Source organism: Acanthaster planci, linkage group LG21 (assembly GCF_054643075.1).
Source record: "Acanthaster planci isolate LZ-2023a linkage group LG21, COTS_SCS, whole genome shotgun sequence".
Lineage (NCBI taxonomy): Eukaryota > Metazoa > Echinodermata > Asteroidea > Valvatida > Acanthasteridae > Acanthaster > Acanthaster planci.
Window position 1 is genome coordinate 9,480,622 of NC_141797.1, and position 25,156 is coordinate 9,505,777.

Below are 25,156 nucleotides of genomic sequence, written 5' to 3' on the forward strand. Positions count from 1 at the left end.
CCTCTGGTTTCTGTATCGCATGTTGAAAAACAAAAATCCGAAGGCCATGATGATTCCCGCTATGGCGATAGCCGACATACCGCCAAAGAGAGCCAGCGATACACTGAGCTGTTCATATTCGGTCATCTGCGTGTCTCGGGGCGGCTTATCACCTCCGCCTGCCGATTAGAGAGAAAAGAGACATGTATAGTAACAACAAATTATTCCTACTTCTTATAAATTTTAGGGTTTTGTGGAGAATGGAAGGTGGGCACACAAGATTTGGGCCATAGTTCCAAAACTTGTAGCTGTCAGGTATAAATGACTAATGGCTTTGGTTACCTTATTTTCATAACAAAGAGAACGCTACATTGTTTAAATTCTGACATGCTCAGAATTATTGATACCCTTTACCAATAAGAGTTAATATCACAGTTTATAGTCAATTGCAAAGCCCTTGTTCTTGATTACAACATCTGGGCGGTTTGTGTAGCTGTTCACGAGGGTTTGGCACAGCTCCACGGAATTTTGGCCCACTCCTCCTTGGGCAAGACCTCTAGCTGTTTCAGGTTGGACCAGGCCTGCGGGCATACACCTTGGACTTGAGGGTTTTCCACAGGTTTTCGATGAGATTCGGGTCTGGGCTTTGGCTTGGTCATGGTAGCACCTCCACGTTATTGTGCTGGAACCATTTCTTGACTGTCATCGCCGTATGTTTACCATCATTGTCCTGTTGGTATGTCCAGTTTGGGCCGAGATGGAGATTTTCTGCAGACTGCTGGAAATTATCCTGCCGAATCTGAATGTACTACCCCTTCTTCGGAGTTCCTTCTACTTGTACGAGATTGCCGGGCCCACTTGCAGAGGCACAGTGTTCTTTGGGTTGAATGTTTCACCTTTCTTGAGCCAAACGAAGGAAACATCCCTGTGGCCAAAGAGCTCCATTTTCGTCTCATATGACCATAGAACTGATGACCAGAAACTTGGATCCTTGTCTTGGTGCCCTCTGGCAAATGCGAGTCAAGCTTTTCGCTGCCTGTAACTGAGGAGAGGGGTCTTGCCCATGTATCCCATGCGGTGAGCGAGGGATTGTCTGAGCTGAAACCTTGGTACCCATCTCACTCAAGTAGTCTTGAAGTGTCTTGATTGTTGTTCTGGGGTTGGAGAGGCCCTTGCAGCGCACTTTCCTAACCAGACAAAGGGACACCTTCGGCTTCCGTCCACGCTTGCCGTCGTTTTTCACAGTATTGAACTTTGGTACTTCTTGACAATGCACGGTACAGCGGCAATTGGTATAACCTGAGGAGCTTGGAAATGGTTTGATAGCCTTTCCCATCTTTGTGCGCATTCACCATGCTCATTACAATGTAACCATTTGTACAAATCTAATCTGGGAAAATTCATGTACAAACTTATGCACAATCTACTCCCTTCCAGTTTTAATTTTTGTTTTACTTATGCATCTAACATTCATAATTATTATACTAAAAGCAGAGTGACGGGAAACTTGTATGTCCAATTTAACAGAACGTCACTGGCTAAGAACGATGTTACTCATCAGGGTATCTTGTATTGGAATGGTCTAGACGATTCTCTCAAATCATTACCTTCTTTATCTGTTGTTTGTTGGAAAACTAAAAACCCAGTTGCTCGGCTCATATTCCTAAATCATATTTATTTGTGCTCTTTTAATGCGACGTCGTTTCACACTTGTTTGTTCTGTCTTGCTCGTCATTTTGTCTGTTCTATGTTAGATTGTATGGTTGGTTTATCTGTCTGTAGGTTGGGGGCACATTCCTGCTTAACCTTAAACCTAAATGTTGTTATCTAACTTATCAAATGTATAATCCTATTTGATGTAATGTTACTCAATTTAATGACCAGGTATATTTAGTACTTAAGTAATGTAACATGTTTGGTTACATTGTAAAGAATGACAGCACTGAAATAAATGTTTCATCATCCTCATGATGCAGAGATCCTCACTGAGTTTTGTAGTTTTCCCCATGTTCACAACAACTGAGGAAGACTCCACGATTGCACTTTAGAGGCAGAGTATTGACAACGACATTCCACAAATCAAGCGCAATAGACGAAATTCTTAACTTATTCCTAGAGGAAGTATACACTGTTGCATATATTCAAAACATTTTGCAGAATCTTAGGAATGTCTAGAGCATGTGAATTTTAGAGGAATGTGGCCAAATACCATGACACGCAGAAGGCTATGAATAATTCTGAGCATGTCAGAATTTACTCAATGTAGCATTCTCTTTGTTATGCAAATGAGGTGAAACCAAAGCTATTTATAATTGACAGCTAAAAGTATTTTAATATGGCCCAAATATCATATGATCACCTATCATTCTTTAGAAAAACACAAAAAACCCAAAATGTTAAAGGGTGTGAATAATTTTATTGTTAACTGTAAATTCTAAGCACGCATTGATGACCACAAAGGAAGCAAGTTAGTGCTGATACCATCGCAATAAACAGTCGAGGTCATTTTCACTGCCAATCACGTGGTACAGTCACAGAAGGGATATAAGCTCAACAAGACTTCTCGTTCAAGTGAAACAATTCACACTCCTCAAACAAGAGTATTGTATTAATTTCGAAACTCCAATGCAAAGAATCAGTAAAAGAGCAAGCTGTTAGATTAGACTTGCACGAGTCCATGCAACAGTTCGGTTATCCACCTGCAATGGCCCATTACTTACCCGGCCACTCGAAGCCTCGTCCCGACGACAGGTTGAGCGAGTCGGTGATAGCGTAGTACTCTGCCACTTTCTCTAACTCCTGACCTTGGAGCTGCTTATGGACGGTGGAGCCAAGCCGCTCACCCCCTCGAAACTGAACAATACCCTGCAGTTTGAAGTCAAGTCCCCTCAAAATCAATCAATACTTTTAAAGTCAAAACGAATTTCATAAACTCACGTCCTAGGGGCTGCTTGGAAAATATAATTATCCACATTGTTTTGACTGGATGTATATTCCGAAAATATGGAGGTGGGTTGACGGTAATGTCAGTTAAGGTATATGGGTAACATTTTCACAAACCCCAATTTATACGTTTTAAGCAAAAAATATATTTATTACAACCATACCAAAATTGTGTAAAATAATGGGTTCCTTGGTATATCATCTTGTACAAGCGAGTTCTGCATTTCCCCAAGAATATTTTGATGCTACCCAAGTGAGTCATGGGTTAAACAAATAGGCGCGCGCGCGAAGATATTTTCATAACCGCTGATGACCCACCGTTACTCCGCGGAAGTTGGTGTCGTTCATGGCCTTGCTGAACATCTCCAGCAGGACGTCGTCCGAATAATTGAAGCCCTGGAACCTGGCGAGTTCTCCCCGATATCGTAGCGCCTGCAGCACGCTGTCCAGCGCCCGGGCCATGACCCACACGCCGTCATAGGCATAGCCATGAAAAGTTGAATATTCGTTGCCCCTTAGTTCGTTATACATTTTTTCGTACTCTTGCGGCGTCTTAGGAAACAAACACAGAGACGTAAATTAACGAGCAAAGAACTTGAATACAAGGAGAGTAAATCAGAAATGTACTTTGCACACAGCCTGCTTTTTTCTAACATACCTACATACTTACTACTTTAATAAAATGTGATTACTATGTTATATCATGACCACTCGATCCAACTACCCACTGCCGTCCGATCGTCAAGGCCGCTGCAAAAATACCATTACTTGGAACACGAAAGTAATAAATTATCGCATTCTGAGATATGTATGTCATGGTTCTACACGAGACTATTAAGCTGATAACGCGTTGAAGTGAGCGTGTTCCCCTTGAATGAAACAAACTGCGAGCCAACCAGTTTAGGTCTTAGATGAAATAACCTTTAAAAATTGATTTTTTTTTTACAGAAAACAGACTGAAAAAAAGAAGAGAAAGATAGTACTCTCTGGGATATGAACCCCAGACACCCGCATTCCCAATCCCTTTCTTTATCCGCCACATACACCATGCCAACCTGTCAGACCCAAACCCCGTTCTTTCCTTCTTTCGTGCACACGACCCCAAATAGTGATGCTGAAGCCCGTAAGTAATTCAAGTGCTTATTAGAATATATATTACCGGCACACTCAGAAACATGGCATTTAGGTGTAAAAGCCTCGTTTATTGACAGAGGTGAGGAGTCGGGTCGGAAGCAATAACCATCCGACTTGAATTTCAAACATTCTTCAAGTGCCGTGTTTCTACCGTTTACCATTCTAAAACACTTTCCAATAACTGTTTGAAGCATGGGCTCCATAGGTTCAGGATTTCAACTCACATATCCGGATTCGGTGGGCTCGTCCGATCCACTGAGGGGTAGCAAGTCTGTCGAGATGTACCCCTGGAGTGCCTGCTGCAAGTCCCTCTGCGAGCACCCGTCTGACTCGTCCCCAGAGCGCCACCAATCGGGCTGGAACCATCCAGGCAACAGCCACACATGGGTCGTCTCGTACATTCCCTCGTTAAACGCCTGCGCAAAGGCAAACACAATGTCAGTAAGTAAGGCCGCCTACGACCCCAAGCACGTTATATACTTGATTAGCTTTCAAATTAGATGCAACCTCGTACCTACAGTTTCACACGCGAGGCACTAATGGCAACCCCCTGGTTAGGGTTATCCAGGGGAAGCTACTCTATCGCACCGACTGTGAGACGTGCATATGACGTCACTAGCTACGTGATCAATGCGGAGCACTACAATAATAACGCATACGTGTTTTTCCCAGTTCCGTTCGTGCTTAAAGTCCAAAATCTATCAAGAGCCAGCTGCTCCTCCACCTTGTCAAAATCTAGATCTTGATTCTGCATCTTTCTCGAAATAGAACGACCACCAAGCTCTTCTGTAGGGATCTCTGAATTACAGCGTTTGCAGCGGTTTAAATTACTGGAATCTAACAGACTTTTTTGGCAGGTGGTGACTTCGGATTCTTTAGCCATAAAGTGCACGCCTATAGAGAGTACGCTTCATATTTCCTACCAGAGTTCATTTCCCTCAAATAATTACTGCACTCTTGGACCTGTTTGCTTATCCAATTCCAACCATCCTCGGAGCCTCGCTACCCCCAACCACACACCAGCTGATGGACTATGCCGTTAAAAAGACAGCTAAATACCGGCAGCCGGGCAACCTGCTTCCCCGCGTGGAAATTAACTTCCCGTTAATCAAATATTCGCGATCGAAGGGTAAATAAAATATCAAATAAGACGAGGGAGAGATGCAAATCACGGGTAGCCGAACGCTGTGCGGGAGGTGCGCTCGGAATTGCCTCTCGTCTCCCAATTTAATTGCGGGCTCGAATTAGCCCTCTCAGATCGGCCATTGAAGGGAAATTAGACTTCGAATCACCCCAGACACGCCGATCGCAAATTGAAAAGCCGGTCGGGGGCTGCGCTGCTCGCACTGTCCGCGCGAACCAGCGACGCGGCATGTATTGACCCGCTTTTGGCGAGAACTGTGATTTGGAGCGTCACATAGGGAAGCTGGACGCAGAATGTTGACGCAAGATTTTATCACACAAATGTGCTGTATGACGAGGAACGCTACATGGGCGGATTCAATAGAACGTTCTCGTGGGGGACCCAATTTCAGTCAGATTCCGGAACGTAGTGTATTCAGTGGAAAACATTAAAATTTAAGAACCAGACTCTATTCAACGATTTCATTCGACCCCCAGAATCACCTGATACCTTCCCATTACGAGTTTCGAATGTATACAAAACGTTCATACATATGACTGAAATTGGGCACCCCGCGAATAAGGTCCGTTCAAACAACTGGCCTGAAAACAACCAAACTGTAAACTGTACAGATATCAAGCAAGTAACATGACCAGGTCTGAGTCTAGATGGAACAAAATGGAAGGTGTTTCTGACAATTGTCTGATACTTTATCCCCGATGAAAGTGTTTAAACCGAATGGGGGTATCACCTCGAGCAGACGCACCCCCACCGGTTGAAAAGAGCCATATTGGTCGGGAGTGTTCATTTTGCCGGTAGCCATGCGACCGTATTATTTTATGCCCGTGCATTTCATAGTCGTTCGTGAACCAGCTAAGTGCAGTTCAGGCCAAAGGAGCCCCGGTGCAAAGAAAACTGCGCCCTCTCTTACTCCAGCTCGAGGCTCATTGCAGTCTACTCCTAGTTATGAGGGGCTCCCACTTCCCTTTTTTAAAATTACAGCATGCAAGAAGACTTGGTTGGTTGTTCTTTCGAATTTGACCGTGCAGCGATTCGACGCATCTGGGTCTCGAGTCACTCCTGACAATCAAATTGAAGACCCCGCGCACGATGATCATCCGAAATTTCTCATTAGATGTGCATTAGGCCCCTGGGGCGACCTTTCTCTTTTTCGGTATGGACGCCATCGGCAATCAAATTATTTCAAAATGTCCTCGGATCGCTTAGATCCAGGTGGCTTCACGGCCCATGGCAACTTGATTGAAAACAGAGGCATCCAGCAATAGGGAATGCTCAATGGTGAAAATTGCATTGTCGTGCAAATGACTCAGAAATAGAACTACGTGTATTTATAGTGGTCACAGGCGTATTAAGTTAAACAACGATTAATGAAGGAAATAAGAAACTCGAGGTTAAAAAGGGACCAGTCTCAGCTAACAAACTCACCTTACAGATGACCTTTCGCGCCATGTTCTCATCAAAGAAGCCAACGATAATTCTGGCCTTAACGTCCTGCAGATGAATAAAATAAAGGGATGCTTACATTTTTTCTTTCTTAATGGTTGGAAATTTCAGCCTCATTGGGCAAGGACAGCAAAATCATTGCATTTTCGACGATATGATGTTATCCTTTAGGGCCAATTTGTCTTGTCGAGTCGCTTACGCTATACGCGCGTTTAGACAAGGATTTTATGAAATATGACAGAGCCGTTCACGCGAAACGTCAAATGCATAAAGGCACTTGAAAATGAAAAAGCATTCCTTAACGGACAGCAGGCCTATGGTACTTTACAGATGAACCTGAAACGGATGCACCTGCATTAATTGCTGCAAAAATTTCAATAAAATGGGGGGGGGGTCACTTCCGTCGACGTTCTTCTAGGGAAAAAACCAGTATTTATCTGCTGTAAATTATCGTTTCAGGTGTGAGATGTAGTGCTGTAGCCACGGGGGCCAGGGGGGCACGTGCCCCCCTCCACAAATTCCCCGTGCCCCAGGTGCCCCCTCCAACTAAAAAAAACGGCTAAATGGATATCGAACAAGGCTAACAAAAACTTTCCCCCAAAAAACCACACCACTGAAAGTTGGTGCCCCCATAATATGCGGGTGCCCCCCCCCACTATTAAAATATTAAAATCCTAGCTACGCCACACTGGCAAGATGCCTCCGGAATGCTATCACCCACACCAGAATTAAGCCTTGCAGGTTTTTTTTATCATCGTGCCATGTTTGCCCGAGGTAAGGCTCATAGCTTCTTGGGGAGGTTCACAGTTAAAATTGGCGACAGAACAAGCCCATCGCTGGTAGACCCGCATCTGTACAGGGTGTCAGTGTCGTTGCTCGATATTTTGTCTCGGACCGTCGCACCGTGTAGTTCGTGCGCGTGGACGTAGGGAACCGACGTACCGTGTCTATATACCAAGGTAAAATCGATCAAACCACTGGGCTATAGTAGGACTTCATTACGGCATGACGGATGGAGGTTAAATTCAATTAGCGGTACAGATCGTAACTGTAATGGCTGGACTCCTAATACGGACCGCACGTAAGCTCATCAATGACCGTGATTGATCGCCCGTAGATTTTCGTTCCGGTTGCCAGTTGGCTCTGATCCCTCTAACTTAAATTTCTTGCAGATCGCTTCTTAAATGGAAGAGATCGTGATCGATTACCCTTTGAAAAATAATAAAGAAATTTCTCCGGAATACCAATGAAATGTTGCAGTTTTATATGCTGAATATTTTGTCAATCTAAGCATAGGTTTTGCTCCCATTGTGCACGTTCTGAAAAAGCACTTTCATTTAATACAATGACGTACATGGTCTGTGTCAATCTCAGGTAGGAGAGCTTTATGTTTTGGAGATATCGCTATTCCCTTTTGTACAGCAGGGCTCCGTCTCGAACTTGAAAGAGAGAAAACTAAATGAAAGTCTCGGCTACAAGAAATCTTCTCACTCAGCGGGTCATTTAAACGACGCAAAAGATTTGCAAGTTGAGGCTCGGTTTTGGTGTTGTGAGCGCAATATCTCGGAACTAGCGGAAAATGAAGGCTTCTAAGTTACACAAGACCGAGGTAATGTGCATAGCAGACACTTCGTGGCGTGGCTCCAAGTTAAATGCACACAAACTGTCTGCTGCCACCAAAAGATTGAAAGGCCAACAATTTGAATCATTGTCTTGACATCCAAGCTATAAGTCCACTAGAAATGTGACTGGTGTCAAAGAGAATTTGTTTCGTTGAGGGTGACATTCAACTATGCATTCTGTTCATCACTGAACGAGACTTCAATTTGCTATGTCCGTATTAACTCCACAGCAGCGCATGTAGGTCACGTGCCCGAATGAACCGCGGCCGGCAAGTTCACCAACTACACGCCCAGATGATCCATTCCCCTCTTCATTTGGACGGATCGCGTTTCGCACCTCGGCCTGCTTGCTCGACTCTCTCCCCAGGCATTCTCACACCAGAGCACCGCGCTCGAGTGCCCGTGGCTGCCTAGGGTTTCTGTGGCCCTATACTACTCTTGGAACCGCGCGTGCCCGCAGCTGCCGTTTGAAGTTCGCCCAAAACACCGCGAATGGCACGCTTCGATTTGTTTTCCTGTCTATGGCACCCCTCCGTTACGAGGACATTTCCGCCGTCTCAAGTAGACGGGACAGTGCCCGTGCATATACGCGCGGGGGGGGCTTTTAGCGATATCCGAAGCGACCCTGATTGTACACTTAGCATCGGATTCGGATTAGCGGTGCCCAATATGGAATTCGATAAAGGCTCTCCGCTGTTACACAAGACGTGCCTCCATGTAATGTGCATGTAATTACACCTGTAAAATCGAATGTCGGGCAGATCTGGATCCTTTTTACCTGCCACTAGCATATCTTCTGGCATGCAGCACACACAACTGGCCAATAGAGCTGGGAACCTTCTGCCTGTTCAGGTGTTACATTTTTCAGAAATCAGAATCCGCTCTCCAACCCAATCTTTTAACTATCGATTCCTTTCGGATGCGATAATTAATGGTACCGAGTCCGCAGCACGGGCAAAGAAGTCCCACCACTACCACTGCATCAATGTGAACTACTTCCTTTACCTGGCTTTCAAATTCCACACGGCTAGACTGGTTAATTAACCAGGAAACCACCACAGAATAATTTTGTTATTCAGACAGATGTATACCGCAAACCAGAGCCATGAAACCGTTTCCTTTCTGCCTTCTTTTAGCCAAGATTGGGTGGCACCCTTTCTTCATTTCAGGCGGCACATATATTTGATACGATACACGTGGAAATCTTTTATGAAAAATAATGCAAAGCAGATGAATAGAGAAAAACGTTGTGTATTTATCATTTACTACGTATTAAAGTCTGGCACCTGTTTTCAATCAAGAATTATTCTGAATGCGCGTGGTCAACGATGGAGCCAAGATCTTAAAGCGCCATCTCTTCAAAACTCGACATTTCATCAAAACACTGCGCTGAATAAAATCGAAAACTGGTGCAAAAACTTGTGCAATATAAATATACTCTAAATTCCAACAAAATGACGTAGCATTGTGCCGGCATGGGGCATTTAAGGAACTTAAACTTATCATACATGGCATGCTCTAAGATTCAAAGTCCTTTGAGAAGCACAACAAAAATCTTTCTCATTATCCGTCAGCATCGCTTGAATCGTAGCCCCATGTCTGTGTTACCAATGCCCATTTGCAAATCGCACCCATCCATGGATACATGATGAGCGTCTTCCGAACATGCGGTTACACTTTCAAGTATCCCCTTTATCGAGACGCTGCAAGGGGCTCGCCGACCGCGCCGTTCCCTGAACTCCCAGACGAATCATTCCATGCGTGTGTCCCATCGCCAAATCTAATTTATGGATCTGAGTGGTGGTAAATAATTGAGTTACGACCAACGTAAATGGCCAGAGCTGTTGATTAAATGTCCAATTACCGGCCCTACTCTTGTCGGTTCATACCGCTCGGTGGGACCGGTGAAGGAACATTCCTGCCCGCTACGCGCACCGGCACGCGATACCAAATTGCCACAAAACTACTCAGAGCACTTGATGACAGGTTTATAATTTTCCAAGATTTTTTGGTATGGAAGGAAAGGGGAAGTAATGAGAAAAAAATTCTTAGCATGCCATGGTAAAAGCTCAGAACCCCGGACAGACCAATGAAAAAAGTTCTGCTATTTTCAGTCCGGCCTGATATTATGTATGCCAAAACCAAACAGACTGGTGAAAGGGTCAGTGTCCTATGCGGCAGCAATTCTCCATTTCAAGATGTACTTTGCGTTGGAGAGATGTTAACTCTAATTACGGGTTTTGCCCCTACCCGACAGATATTCATAAAAACTGTAACTGTAGCGATTGTCCAGGGGCTTAAAAAAAAAAGCTTAATCGGGTGGGATTCGAACCCGCGACCTCCAGCTTACTCGGACCGGTCGACTGGACAGCTGACCCCGGCAAGCTCGGAGGTCGCGTTGGCAAGACGTTTGCACTATAAGTAAGAGGTCATGGGTTCAAGTCCCGAGTAAGCTTGTAAAATTTTTGCAAGCTCCCAGACAAGCAGCAAGTATACAGTGTTTATCATGACATACGTTGGGTAAGAGCAAAACCCGTAATTAACATTCTCAATTTAGTAAAAATTCAAGAAGAAATGTAGATCAAAACAAGCTTATTTTTTATAGATAAACATTAGATGTTTCAATAACTCACACAAATCCGTCATATCACAATAGCTGACTAAAAACAAACCCGGTAGTCTCGAAAATATGCTTGACCTCCGACCGCACCCGATCCGACAACCCACCGCTACTAGCGAGGCTTGTGCAGAAAAATAACCTGCAAGAACTGTGATGCTAATATATTATCGTATGATGCAGTACTGTAATCAAACGTATAAGTGAGGCGTCATGAAAATTTGCAAGCAGGAGGCTTGAACAAGCCTCACTTATAAGTTTGCCTACTGTATTGCATCATACGATAATATATTAGCATCACAGTTAGAGCATGGCTATTTTGCTGCACAGGCCTCACTTATGAGTAGCGGTGGGTGGTCGGATCGGGTGCTGACCAAAGTTTTATCTTCTTCAAGTTAAATGATGTTTCTCCAGAACTCTTCCTGTCATATTTTTGCACTTTTGAGGATCTTCTGAAAGTGGTACTCCCCAAAACACAATTTCATATTCCGCACAACAGCTCAAGCGTTCAGTAACCTGTCGTGGATCACAGACATCTCAAAACAAAAATTGCGTCATGAGAACATAGCATGGTTAGTAGAAGAATGCCTCTGCTTTATTTTGCAAAATGTCATAATACGGGCGATTCGCAATAGTGCGCCTCCAAGAGTTTGCAACGCGTTGGCCAATCACAGTGCCAGAAAACTGTCGACCATTTCCCAACGCGCATTAGATCGACAACTTTCATATTGAACTACAAATGACCGTGTAAATTGCATGGCAAAACGACACGCGTTCATGCCCTGCGTTTCGACACGATACGAACAACCCAAAGATGTAAATTCCAACGCTGCCACTGCATTCGCCGATGTCAAACTGTGACCATTCACAAGATTGCTCTGATGCCGACTGGATCCTCGGTGCGTCAACGACCTCGTGACGCGGACAGACAACGGAAGATGCAGATCGCCCAATCGCTTCATCGATGCCGTGAAGGCTGAGAAAGAAATCGTGATCCGATCATTTCCTCTCTGTAGACGGATTTAACAGTCCTACATTAGTTTTATTTTATCGTTGCCTGAGTCAGCGCGATGGCCTTGAGGCAGTCTTATCTTCCGGACATCAATCGTTTCGTGCCTAACTGCCCCATCAACCAATCACAGCTCGTGACATCTATCTCAGTCAAGGCAATATCATTTTAGCGTCTATGGTTACAAAAAATTCAAAGCAAACGCGCAGCCATTATTGTACACCATTTACGGCGATTAAATCTCGAACCTACAGATGTAAAAATCATCCCATAAGCATGAAGAGATCCTAAATTATGGCTGAATTATGGTCATTGTACTGCAAACAAGAAAAATACTATCACAGACATAAATTAAGAAGATTGCATTAAGGACATAAGTCTCCCAAGTTATTTTACAAACTGACTACAGAGAAGGCCCAGCAACCAACGTGCTAAAAGGCAACAGCAATGACTACCGGTACAGTGCCGCTTGAGGTGAGTGATATTAAACTGTGTCGTTTTTACACCCACAGTCACTGTGAGTAGAGCTGGCGTGAATTCGGCAAGGAAAGATTGAGCTGACATCATTTCCTCTATGATTTCGAGCCGGCACGCCGCACTTCTATTTTTGGACATTTGCAATGAAGTGACTCTCAACAGGCTTGACACGTCCATGATATATTTTTCTGCATATGTGGTTGTCAATTACCGTTTTGACAACTTTTTTCCTCTGTCAGTAACTGCTTCTTCCGAAAGATATTAAGGAAGTGATGTATCGTCAATTGTATTTGTTTCCAAGTGCGGTTCCAAGGCAGCCTTAGTGCACGACAAATTTGTCTGAACATACCCAGGTAAGAGCAATGTCCAAGAGTGTGTACATAGATCGGGACATCAAACACAGCCAGCCGGGTCGATGGGTTGACTAAGGCAGCGCTAAATCCGGCTTGCTATTTTCTGAAGGCTTAAAGTTACGGTCAAACTCAATTCCTGACTGCCCTCCTTTATTTGATCTGCCTCTGCGCAGGATATATGCCGCTAGGGGGAGAATCTCCAGCCGGCCCACCGACTGATCACGATCGTGACTGACGAACCTTTTTTTCCCCACACCGATGGTAAATTACTTCGCCGGCCTTGATAAATAATTCGGCGGCACTGATCGGAGGGATCTCCCTCCAAGCGCAGCGATAAGATCACGAAAACTAACTGGTGTCGTGGTCTTTTTTTTTCTTTTGGGAAAATGAAGATTTTGTGTTGATGCCGGAGATAATGTCAGCTGACAAGGTATTAGATAGAAGTAAGAGCTGATCAGTAGTTTTAGAACAACGTCATCAGCTTGGTTGCCGAGTTACAATAGCGTCGGTGCTCACAGTAATATAAATCAAAATGCACCTCATAGCCCAAAAGAATCGAACGCTAAGTTGGCACCTAAAGATTAAGTTTTCTCAAACCAAAGTGAAAAGACCGATTCCTTAAACTCCACTTCTGAAATCCTGCCCAAAAAGATATGGACCAGTCATAGCCGTGATTACACATTGAAATGCCCGACAAATCAACACCTTTATCCTGTAAAGTGTAACGTGTGTTGCCGGAGACTTTGGGAAACCTACGAGGCATCGAGGCAATGCAAATCTTGCCCTCTTATAGGCAGAATATACCAGTAGCCGGGGTTAATCACTGAAAGGAACAGAAATCCAATCAGTTGCAGGTGAACTTTAGCCAAGAAATTAGCTCAGTGGTTCTACGTTAGATTTCTACGCTAATAAAACACGTCCGATAGAAACATATATCTCATAATTACGTTGTGGTAGGTAAAGCTCAAACACATCTCACACTAATAATGCTTTCAATGCCTTCAAAGTATGGACTAATCCGATCGTTGTAGACGCCATAACCAAAGATCGTATAGCCCCGCGAAGCGGCGCAACATGGCGAACTTCACCGTGAATACACGTAAAACGTTGTAATCACATTGGCGACATTTAAGCAAGCGATGCGCGTGCGCAATGCACATTAATGCACAGGCGCAAGCGCCGCGGCAGGCACGTTCACCTGGTGAGCCTGTGCCCAAGCATTACCGTAAACTATGCAGGCGTATCGCTTGCTCAAATGGCGCTCATGGTAATTACATCTTTTGGGCAGAGTTATCCATCTTGCGCCTTTGGCGCTATACGATCTTTGGCCATAACTGCGGGGTGCCACGCTCACACTCACATTCTTCAAGTTGATGCTCACGCTTGGCAAACACGACATCCTATTGGTCGACGACGCATGCAACGCACGCGTAGCACCTGTCCACGAGCGTCGTATCAACGCAATAATGACTTCTATGGTCGAATCACGCTATGGGGGACTGTATTCCGAAATTGAAATGGGGGTGGAAACAAAGATGCCATTCATATAACCAATTACAACAATCTCGAATTTGAATATTCAACATTTCGAAAACATCCCTAACGAGCGCTTCGGTAAATACAAAGGCAAAGGAAAGTTAATCAACAAGGAGAGATATTCTGCAACGGAAGCTATTAGTAACGGAGAACAGGTTGACAGAGATGCGCTATCCATCATTTTGTTGATCTCGGGAGAAGGTGCCACAGTGATGCAAATGACACCAGTGTGTCCCTCGGTCATCGACATCGGCAGAAAATGCCAAGCAAATCAATCGTCCTGACGATATTAACCTCGCGTGCACACACAAAAGAAGACTGCCGGGCAGATATACACGGTGAATCACCACTTGATTTGACATCAATCGCGCTTACGACAAGAGCACGGCGTGCGTAACACTTTCCCGGCCGTTGGAGCGGTTTCATTCGTGCCGTTAGTGCCCTCCCATGAGTTTAGGAGTGATACTGGCAGATAAGATCAATACACTAGCCAAAAATAAGTCCCGAAAACATTTGTTAAGCTTCCCCATCAAAAAATCATGCGGCGTTGATTTGTTATGCCAGAAGGTCTTGATAGAAATAATTTGTATGCAATACCGATACATCACCTGATACTACATAAATAAAAATAAATGGGGAAGGTTAATCACCAGTTATAAGAAGCAAGGCAAGGATGTAATTAAATGTCATGTCAAAGATATTACAGTCTTCAGTTTTTCAACACACGTTATGTTAATATAGCTTTGATTGGGTCATTTTTTCTAATTTTAAAGGAAAACAGCATAACAATCTTTCTCTATAATCAGCACTTATTTTACTTTTTGCCGTTTTAGATTTGACGTTTTTAAGGGTATGAATAAAAACTTAACTTGGACAGTTTTTATCGTGGTGTTTTGGAGCGGAAACATGAGGTCTTGATGTTCTCATGAATTGTTCCAAGAACCTCACCGATCAATTTTTTTTTTTTTTTTTTTGCGAAGAAGTGCACTCTTCGGGCTGTGGATGAAAGTTTTATTGACAGCTTACCTTGAGTTTCGTTATGGCCGGGGTCGGGTCATCTGCAAATACAGCCTCAGTCAGGATATTAATGCCGTTGTCTTCCATCATTTTAACTTGTTGGTTTTGTGCCTGTGGATCGACATAAAGAATTGGTGTTCTTTTCAATGTTCTGGATGTTTGGCGCGATTGGGCGATCTGCACGATGGCTCTGCGCAGTCGGTCGATCCTGCATGAAATCCCCAACTTTGCTCCTACTTTACTACCCTTTTTTGAAAATATCTTTCACAACCGTGAATTAGAAAGAAAAGCCGATTGGTTGAGGGTGGAATTATTAACAAATCACACACTAAGATCCACCAATCGCGCAAAAATGGAGAAATCTTGCATATCGACCGACCGCACCCAACATGGATATCATTAAAACAAAGAATAACAAGAAACATTTGTTTAATTTAAAGACGATCTCACAGACGCATTCCATGGCTACCATCTTGCAAACAACAGGGAACAGGATATTTATTCCTCTCCCATGCACAAGGGAAATTTCCCTCTGAAACAAAAGATGCCCTCCAGCATGGCTACCATGTGAAGCCCTTATAACCAATTTTTCGTTTAATTTTATTTGCTTGCTTCAAACATGATTTTCACTAACCTTGGCATGAAAGGGAGTATACACATGTATTTTGTTTTGATTGATTTTCTCAATTCTTCATTTTTTATTTTCTTGAAACCTGATTTAGACGATTTAACCAGGTACCCTTTAATATCGCTGACGATAAAGTGCCTCGACGCATTTAAATTCCACCGCTAGCTCGACTTTCCTCGATAGCAGGACACGTTACTATTCTTTCCCTCCCAATTGAATAAAAATCTAAAACGCGTGCTATTCTAATTTCACATCAGGGAAAAACACCAGCTTACTACGATGTTCGCTCAGGGAATCTTACACTCAGGAAGATTTGGTGGGATTACCGGATGGATACTCGAGCCAATCTCTCGTGTATAAATTATGGAACTGTGACTATGTTTCAACAGAGACCCATCAACCGAAATGCGCATGCCTGGTGCGTGTGTACAACAATGGCGACTGGAGGGCGACGTTTTAAGGGATTCCAAATTAATCATGACATCGGCGTAACGGACAATACATGGCAGAGAGAGAGATGGTAAGAACAGCTGAGGGATGACACGTCTACACCAAACGTGTCACTGAACTGGGCTCTCTATCGAAGCGACAGATTCCTACTGCTGACTGCGACACCGTAACAAAAAACTCTTCCTGTTTTGGTGATTCGAAGGCAGAAACTGAACACCTTGCAGACGCTTGGTGGCAGCACAGTTGCGCTCGTAACAAGCTATTTTTCAAATCAAAAGATTATTCTTCAGGATTTACATTTATAAATTGTCGTAGAGGGGCTGCTCATTACTTCCTTGAAACGTTAATCCTAAATCTATCTACTTAATAAATTGAATATTTACTAATAAGTAAGTCTTCTCTTAGCCAAGGAGGTGGGCTATATAAATTTTTAAATAATTGTAATTACTTGTTAGATGCGAGATACCTGGGTAGATTTGGGGGACAAATTTGCATTTGTGGAGTTGTACATGAACGCAGACCCGTGTTTGTTTCGACCACAACAAGAAACAGCATGTTACACACACAAGCAAAGCCCTGAAAATCTTACCCCTGCGGCGAATATGTTAATAACGGGTCGGTCAATCCCACGGAATGAAAGCCTGATTAAGATTGCGTTACACACTCTGAACAGTCTGGCTGCAAAGCCCGAGGATGCGTTGTGGCAAAACATTCGGATTGGGTGACATGATTATCATGAAACTGTGCTTTACGATTCCTTTCAAAACAGGTTCAACTGCGCGCTGCTTGCACTGTCTCTTACATCCATCAACATGGACTGAACCTTATTATTCGTTTCATAGGCGTGCGTACCTCAGATCTTCGTCATTTGTCCATCTGTTTCAAAAATAGACACTGCGGCTTTCTACGCAAGCAAAGTTGACTGAAAGTACATTTTCTAATCGAAAGGTATCATTTAGATAAGGTAAGAATCTCAAAGGCTATGCTGCTAAATTAATGGGTGAAATTTAAGTACGGCTTGCAATCTCAGATCATCAGCGCAGACCATCTGTGAATTCTCAAATTTACCTGTGACCAGTAGGATGGCTTTCACAATGAACAGTTGGATTTGCATTTCTGTATCAATGAGAGGACAATATTCAGGACGTAATAGGTAAGAGTTTCGAAATTCTAGTCAAATGGTCAAATCTTGTTATGACATAGTTGCAAATGTGGTTGACCTTGAACTTGTAGCATATTTTGCCGAGCCATGACAGAGAAGGAAGCTTTGCACTTGATTTTGCATTGTTTTCCGAATTGAGGCATTCCCCCCCCCGGCTTTTTGCACTAATGGATGGAACTTATTAGATCGTCTTCCCCCTCTGTCAAAGGCGAGGAGATCACATTCATGGAAGGGGCGCATCCATCAGGCTAATTGCCGTTTGAAGTGCGACGTTCTGAAACTCCAAAGGAAAAAAAAACCACATCCACACACATCGGCATCCAGGTAGGCCTACACCAAAGAGAATGCTCTGTCCCCCCGGGGGGAAGCCGTCGAGTGCGGCTGGTCGCTTAATATCGGAACCGACGCGGTGTGAAACATTCCACGGGACCAATATTAACACCGTGGTCATTTAGAAAGAGCCGACACCGCTCAATATGCGCAAAGGAGGTGTAGGAGGCTCAGGTGAGAGCACACGGCGGAAGAAGGGCAAACGGGCCGGTGCCGAGCAAATAACGGGCTTGACGCTTTTCCTTTAATGTCGCTAGCCAGGCACATAATACTTTCAAGTTTATTAAATGTAGATCGGCGGTGCTTTCATGTTTTTCCCTTTTTTAAAAGCTTTATTAAGGTGGAAGTACCGGGTCCCATCTTGCTCACAGCGTTTCCTCTCGAACGAGCAGATCGCACCGAATGCTTCTACATGCAATTGGAACATAGGTGGACCTTTCTATGTGGAGCTAGAAGTGAAGGTGGTGTCTGGAAATGGGACAACCGAATTAGAATTATAGCACAATCTCTTTGGGGGAGGGGACAGATGAGCGATGTACTCATTTCCATGGAAAGTATCTTTTAACAACTTCTATGACGTACAAATGATTTGATTTTGGTTTTTCAGAAGAGAAACGTCTGCATACAAATTTCATAGCAACATGGCGTTGTCCTCCAAACTAGACAAAGACATTCCAAGCAGCGCATCAGCGCACCGTGATTGACGGCTCAGGGATCGCAGACTGCAGACGGTACGAGCCATCGGAGTCGCAAGTCTGCGATGCCTCCGATTATCCATGGAAGCTACCTTTAGTGTGTGTAACCCAGGCTGCGTTGCGATACCTACGTAAAAGAATCTCGAGATGTCCTGGTGGATGGTGGAGATGGTAGTCCAGTTGAAGTACATGAAGAGACGCAGTCTGGCCGACCCGATGTCCATCTCCGAGGGGACGGTGCGGAAAAAGTACGGGTACTTTTCGCGCTCGGAGAGGGCCGGAGTAGTAGCACCATATGAAAGCTGTGAAGAGAAGGGATAAGTCGATCAACACGACAGTTACTACAGTACATGTATAATCACCATCACCAATCATCACCACATAATCCTTTCTTTAAAAGATTTGTATTCGATTTGAAGTTACACACGCTCCGCTTATCAGCTATATTAATCTGCTCTGCCCGACAGAATTACGATCATTAATATCACAGATGGCTCACCTTGATAATTGGGTATTAAGGAGAGTGTGCAAGCCACACAAAATCGTGGATTTACGTTGAATTTGGAAAACATCAAGTATAATAGTGAAATCTTGAAAACGTGTTTCGAGGGTATCGAACTGCTCTTGTGTATATCTATTATAAACTGAGACTGTATTCACTGGCTGACAGACTGAGGTACCAGTTATTACCAAAGAACAGCCCGCCAAAAAAGACAATATTTGTGGAAAGAAACCCAATCAGAGTTACACTTCTCCAAAATTTGTGTAGGCGCCAGTCGGGTGTCTCAGAGCATCTGCGAGTCAGCACCGTGGCAGCGTAGACGAGGAGAAAGATAGCGCCGCTTTAGTATTCGGCCACGGGCTATTAGTTCTCGCCAAAAGGGGGAAAAATCAGGACAGAAAAAAGGAATGTGTGGTTGATTGAGTGAAACCCAAGTACCTTTATTCCACGAGGACGTTCTGGGGCTTGATTGGCAATCATCATAAAAGGCCCTGTCTAAGATTTCATATGGATATCAGATCCCTTTGGACTTCAGAGATGAAGACATGCTGGCTGCTTGACCCCAGTTCTTAATCATTGCGACCTTACTATGGCTCTTTAAATGAACTGGCGTCAACCTGGTTCCGCAAGGTGCCACGCGACCGTCTTCAACGGATAGGAATACATCTTGTCGTAGATTTAGATCTTAAGTGTGCTTTGAAATTCGACTACGTGGGTTATTTAAGCTGTGCATGAGATAAATTCAAAACGTAAGAATCCTATAAAAGAATAGCTGCAATGGGATAGCACAGCAGGCTATTTAAATGTAGGAAAGTATGCGGGCAGTTGACCACACACTTCCAGATTTTGCTCACACCACCAAGGCAAATTGTCGAACTGCGCGAATGACATTTTTCGGGTGCTCATCAAAATTGTCCCGTGTGAAAAACCAGAAGGCATACATTCCAGTCAAGATCAGCGGGATTTGTAACACTCGCTTATCCAGTGAAAATTTCGTTATAATTCCTGACTCAAAGACATGTACAAGTCTACCATACGCGATGATAAAAAGTCAGAATATGTCATTAAGATACGACTTCTAGAACTGTGTAAATCAACGGACGGTATACTGTGATATGTCTCGCTTATAGAATCCCAGAACCCTGCTATGCAAAATCCAACAGGCTGCCTTCTCAGCTTGGTGTTTTGCTTACTTTGGTATGCTTTGTCTTTCCACCTCCCATGTTTTTCTTTTTTTTTTACAAACTGCCTTTTGAATCCGCTTATAGGAGCGTAGGCTCATATCCTTCGGGGATGTGCTTCTTCGCACGGTCTCAAGGATTTCACACCTCATGGAGATAGCATCTTTACACGCAGACGGGCTTGAAACTACGGGAAATACAACAGACAAGATCTTAACTGCAGGGCGAACCCTAGAGTTCCGAGATTTACTCCTCGATCCTTAAAGATAAACCCCACGCTGGCAAAATGAAGAGTTGTCTCGAGACAACCCCTCAAATATGCACCACCCTCGGAATATACATGCCCGTTTGAACCTGAACAATGACTTCAAATTTGCAATTAATTTTCCAGTATGCTATCGGCAGTCCCAGCCTCGGGGAGCTTTTCCTGTTCTAAGTGCTCGGCTCTTTTCCCTTCTGAAAACCCTTTCATGTGAATTCCTTTCCTAATTCAAAAGACCGAGGGTTTCAACATAAAGTGCTCAGGCTGTAATAGGGGCCTTTTGGCCAAAATCACGGCTTGGTACACGGCCACTTAGGGTTGACTACAGGGTATTGATCACTTCACTCATACGACACTGATATCGTTTTGAACACATGCGACCGAGCATCAGGATTCAATCTAGCCAATTTTCCAAGCGACCGTGACTTGCATTAAAGTCAGAACATGATCGATCAATGTTTTTCTGCGCCTTTATTTAGTCAGAAGCGAGCGCTCAAATCCAAATTGGAAAAAATCCCCACAAAGTAACATGTACTAATCAAACTGTATATATTACTTTGTTTACCCGACGTCGCGTCCGTTTAGAAATAAAACCAGAGACTCAACAGGGGTACAGACAAGCAGAACGCAGGAAAACGGAAAAGGAGACTAGTAAGTCACTTGTTTATGATCTATGACCCATCTTTGAACATGGCACTGTCCAAGACCGACAATAATGGGCAAAAGCATTAAATCTTTTTGAGCAGCATTTTAACCAGGGCACTAAGGCGGGAACATCAATATCATCAGGAACGACGCATTGTGATGTCTCGCTAATGTTGCAATCTATTAAGAAGATCACCTCTTCTTGGAGATGACCTTTTTGTTTTTGTCGAAACATGAGATTGTTCCGTTTGTCTAATTGTAGAAGTGTGCAAGAACTGGTTTCAATAGGTTTTACCTTTGAGGTCTATGTTCAAGTCTGCCCAAGGGTACGAGAGTGTCTCCCAGGGGTACCCTTGTACTTGATATTATTACAATGTAGTTCTTACCTGAACAAGTTTCCAGAAGTGCACCGCCTCGGCAATGGGTTCCGTGACCGCTTGACACGCACCACCGAAGACCATGTACGTGGGCGGGCCCGTAGCTAGTGAGTCGAAGAAAGCCTTCATTCCTTTCGCCATATCGCACTGCGGAAATGACATCAAAAGGTTAGTTAGTTAAGGGCTTTCCCCGCCAAATGAGTCGAAGTGGAAGTCAACTTTACCCCGCTATACTGATTGCGTTCGCGTGAAATTGCATGACGCTTACAATCAGGACCTTATTAACTGAAACAATTACTAAAACACATGAAGGTGGACAGAAATAATTATTGCGCCTTTCAAATAATGCCACGTAGTCAAACAGGCTTGAAATGCGTACAGAAATCAGCCTGGGAAAAGAAGACTGCGCTTTGATAAAAAAGTGACTTGAAACATGCATGCAAAATACTTGGGACGCTAAGGGACTTTGACGTTTCCCGGAATTTTACGTGACAGAAAATAACATCAAATTCTTTTCAACAACAAACGTTCAAGATAACATCTAAGTAACCCAAATTCAGAAGTTCTTCCAACTTTCGTATTTTATGTAGAGTTACAAAAGTCCCAAAATAATCCAGTTATTGCAGGTGCGATGTTTGCTTTGATTTTTATTAGAAAATTAGGTGAGATTTTAAGCAAAATAAATGTGGGCAGAAACCAGACCTAGTATAGGTTCCACAGTGAAACCTCCTTTGCGCATATCCTATGGAACAAAAGCCCTGACCTGCAAGATGGCAGCCATGCAAACCCTATGGACTGTCTAGAGCAATGCCAGCCTGTTTCCCAAGTGATAATGCTTGAGAAGCGGAAGTACAATCATTTGGCGCTTTCCACACCTGGCATGCGTTGTCATGCTGGCATTAAAACCAGAAACGAATTCCCAGGAAAAGGAATTAAGCTCAATCGTTTCCATTGTGCAGAAATCCTATCTCCCAAGGACTGGCCGAAGTTCCTCAATTTCGCCCGGTTTCGATTTGACTGTGAAAAAATGTGGATCACGTGTCGTCTGGCGACCGATCTTGCAATTTCCCAAGGAGCTGGTCCGAACGTTTATCAAACATGGAAATTGCACATGTGCATGGTTACTCGCGGTCCCTGCGTCAGTATAAAACAAGAATTGAACAGAAAACAAGAGACGAAGAAGAAAGACAAGGAGAAAAAGAGAGAAAAGGGTATTCGCCCCTCGGGGCGATGCACCGTTCCTCTGGTCGGTCGCGCTTATATTGAACAAACACGGCGCAGCAATGATTGGGGATGACGTGAGTCGCTCGATACAATGCTCCGTGACACATAGTCCTATTGAGCTGGCTGACAGCACAGAAATGTAATTTCTCTAATGGAACTTGCCGGGGGCTTCTGAGCACTGCTTACGGATTTGGCTCACGATTTTGTTTTCGCTACTCGATCCCCCCTCTCCTTCGATCTGATGTTCTTGCCACCTTGTATTACGCTGTTCTCCGCGTGAAGCATGATGCCACGAGTGCGCGCGCGAATTGTCGGCTCTGCACGCCGTTGCCCGTCATCGAGTCACGTCGAAGCCTTGCTTGGCCGAACTCCTGCTGATGTGTAGCGACAACAGGAGTCAACCGATGACGTACAGGAAGTCTGATTCCCATTCCATCCCAAAGTCATAATCTCTTTTGACTTACCACATCTACCCCAAACTTTAGATGGTGCCGATTAGGCCGCGCAGAGAATAAAAAGGAACTGATGAATTCATCAAATTGTCATCAGGGTAGTATCACGTGTTCAGTTCTGTATGCAGAGTGTTTTTTATGTTAATCGGCGAGGAATCTAAATGACTTCTACGGTGTGGTACATGTATATGTCTATGTGTTGTAAGTAATTATAAACCAATCAATCTTTGGCAATGTTAAGAACATCGTTGAGAACAACATAACCACACAGAATGGTCATGTTATCGACCGCACTGACACAGATGGCACCCCCACGACAATGACACAGGATGGCAATGAATCCAGTAACGGACAAGAAACAACAACATTTGGTTCTTGACTCGTTCAATAATCTTCTGTCCTTTACGCCTAGCCATCAAAATTATGTTGATTGCAGCACACCGGGCGACGTCCTGCTAACTTCGCACCAAATGTCACGACGGTGTCTAACATTTCCCTGCGCATAAATCTTCCCAGAACGAGCGAGGGTGATGGATGCTGCGTGCCTAATTGAATTTAAAAAGGATTTGGTTTCGCACAATGCCTGCATTCTGACGGAACGGTAATCCTGAGGAGATGAGGTGTTAGAATGAAAGCCTGTCCTTGGCGCTCTGTCTGCTTTGACGCAAATCACATTATGGTTTAGGAAAGAAAAATGATGGCCAAACGTGCACAATGTTCTACGTCTGCTCGAAAGAATACGTTATTGCTCCGACATCAAATCATTAGTTTATTTCGGTTTGCCCCATAACCAGGAAAGCCAATATTCGTAGGAGTTTAGGAAAGGCCACTGATTACCACCTAGGTTTTATGGCTTATTGCTGGGACCACTTCCTAGGACGTTCAGTCCAGTAATCGCCTTACATCTTCACTCGCTGTGCAATGTTTTTATCATGCTTACTCATCAAATTCATATTTCGCGAAGACGATCCAGAGTCTCTACACGTGAGCAAGAAGTCCTCTTTTGATAAATGTTATCATGTGGACGATCCTAAGAAGAAAAAAGCGGGGGTTGGAAACGACAGTTTCAATTTATGCTGTAACGCTGCATGACTCGCCGGAGACATTTTCATCTTCGCCGGATAACAAGCCAAAGGGCAGCCTACTTCGTTCATTTCTTGGACCTGAGCCCCGCTCATATCGTGACCTGATTCTGTTAAAACTCTCCTCACGAAGCCAGTGACATTCAGGCCAGCCTCCTTCGGGCCCTACGCCGTCCCGAGGAATCTGAAGTGCACCTGACATGTCATCGATACGCTGGCTAATTTTTGGAGAACAACCGATCCCGATGCAGTGCTGTCCAATGGTACCTGTAATAACAATATACGCGAACCAAACGTGAACAACACGTTAGGTGGTCTGAATAGCTTGGTGCATATTGCCTATTCTTCAGTTAAATTTGAATGAATTCCATACAGTTAGGACGTTGCAATAACAACATAGGTACACGCTGCGATAACACCTTACTGCGATATCATCTTATTATGAATAATGTCAAAACAATGCGCGGTATAAACTTTCGTATGACTTCAGAAGACGGCTGTATATGGAACGCTAAATGTACCAAAATATGGTGTTACCATGTGAAAGTAGTTTGATTGTGTCCTCAATCTATGTGATGTTGTCAAACCATTATGTGATGTTGCCAATCCATTATGGGAAGTAGTTGTCGATCCGTAATGTGACAACATCACATAATAGATTGAGGACATGATCAAACTGCTTGCACAGAGTAACATCGTATTTTGGTACATTTGGTGTTCCATAGCTGTAGTGGCGGCAACAACAACGAACACGACAACAACCGATACTGCATGGAATTTCATGTCATAGTCACTGCACAAGTCCAACTCATGAAAGCAACAATGGAATGTCAAGGGTCTAGTCACTGAAGAAAGGCTAATGCACTCTTACACATCATCACACCATCAGGAC

At 43.9% G+C, this 25,156-nt stretch overlaps 1 protein-coding gene across 3 annotated transcripts in view; it reads right to left on the reverse strand.

The window, feature by feature from the left end:
* Nucleotides 1-25,156, reverse strand: part of gabbr2 (gamma-aminobutyric acid type B receptor subunit 2) — a 73,852-nt gene that overhangs the window by 7,679 nt on the left and 41,017 nt on the right. For 2 of the 3 annotated variants that reach the window (XM_022238530.2, XM_022238529.2), the window contains exons 2-9: nucleotides 21,516-21,653; nucleotides 18,671-18,841; nucleotides 15,284-15,385; nucleotides 6,626-6,691; nucleotides 4,281-4,472; nucleotides 3,241-3,474; nucleotides 2,700-2,844; nucleotides 2-158 (exon numbers count right to left, since the gene is read on the reverse strand). In XM_022238530.2, the coding sequence (XP_022094222.2) occupies nucleotides 2-158; nucleotides 2,700-2,844; nucleotides 3,241-3,474; nucleotides 4,281-4,472; nucleotides 6,626-6,691; nucleotides 15,284-15,385; nucleotides 18,671-18,841; nucleotides 21,516-21,653 (1,205 nt within the window). Of the gene's footprint in view, nucleotide 1; nucleotides 159-2,699; nucleotides 2,845-3,240; nucleotides 3,475-4,280; nucleotides 4,473-6,625; nucleotides 6,692-15,283; nucleotides 15,386-18,670; nucleotides 18,842-20,234; nucleotides 20,388-21,515; nucleotides 21,654-25,156 lie in introns of those variants that run through there. The other variant, XM_022238531.2, reaches the window with a different exon arrangement.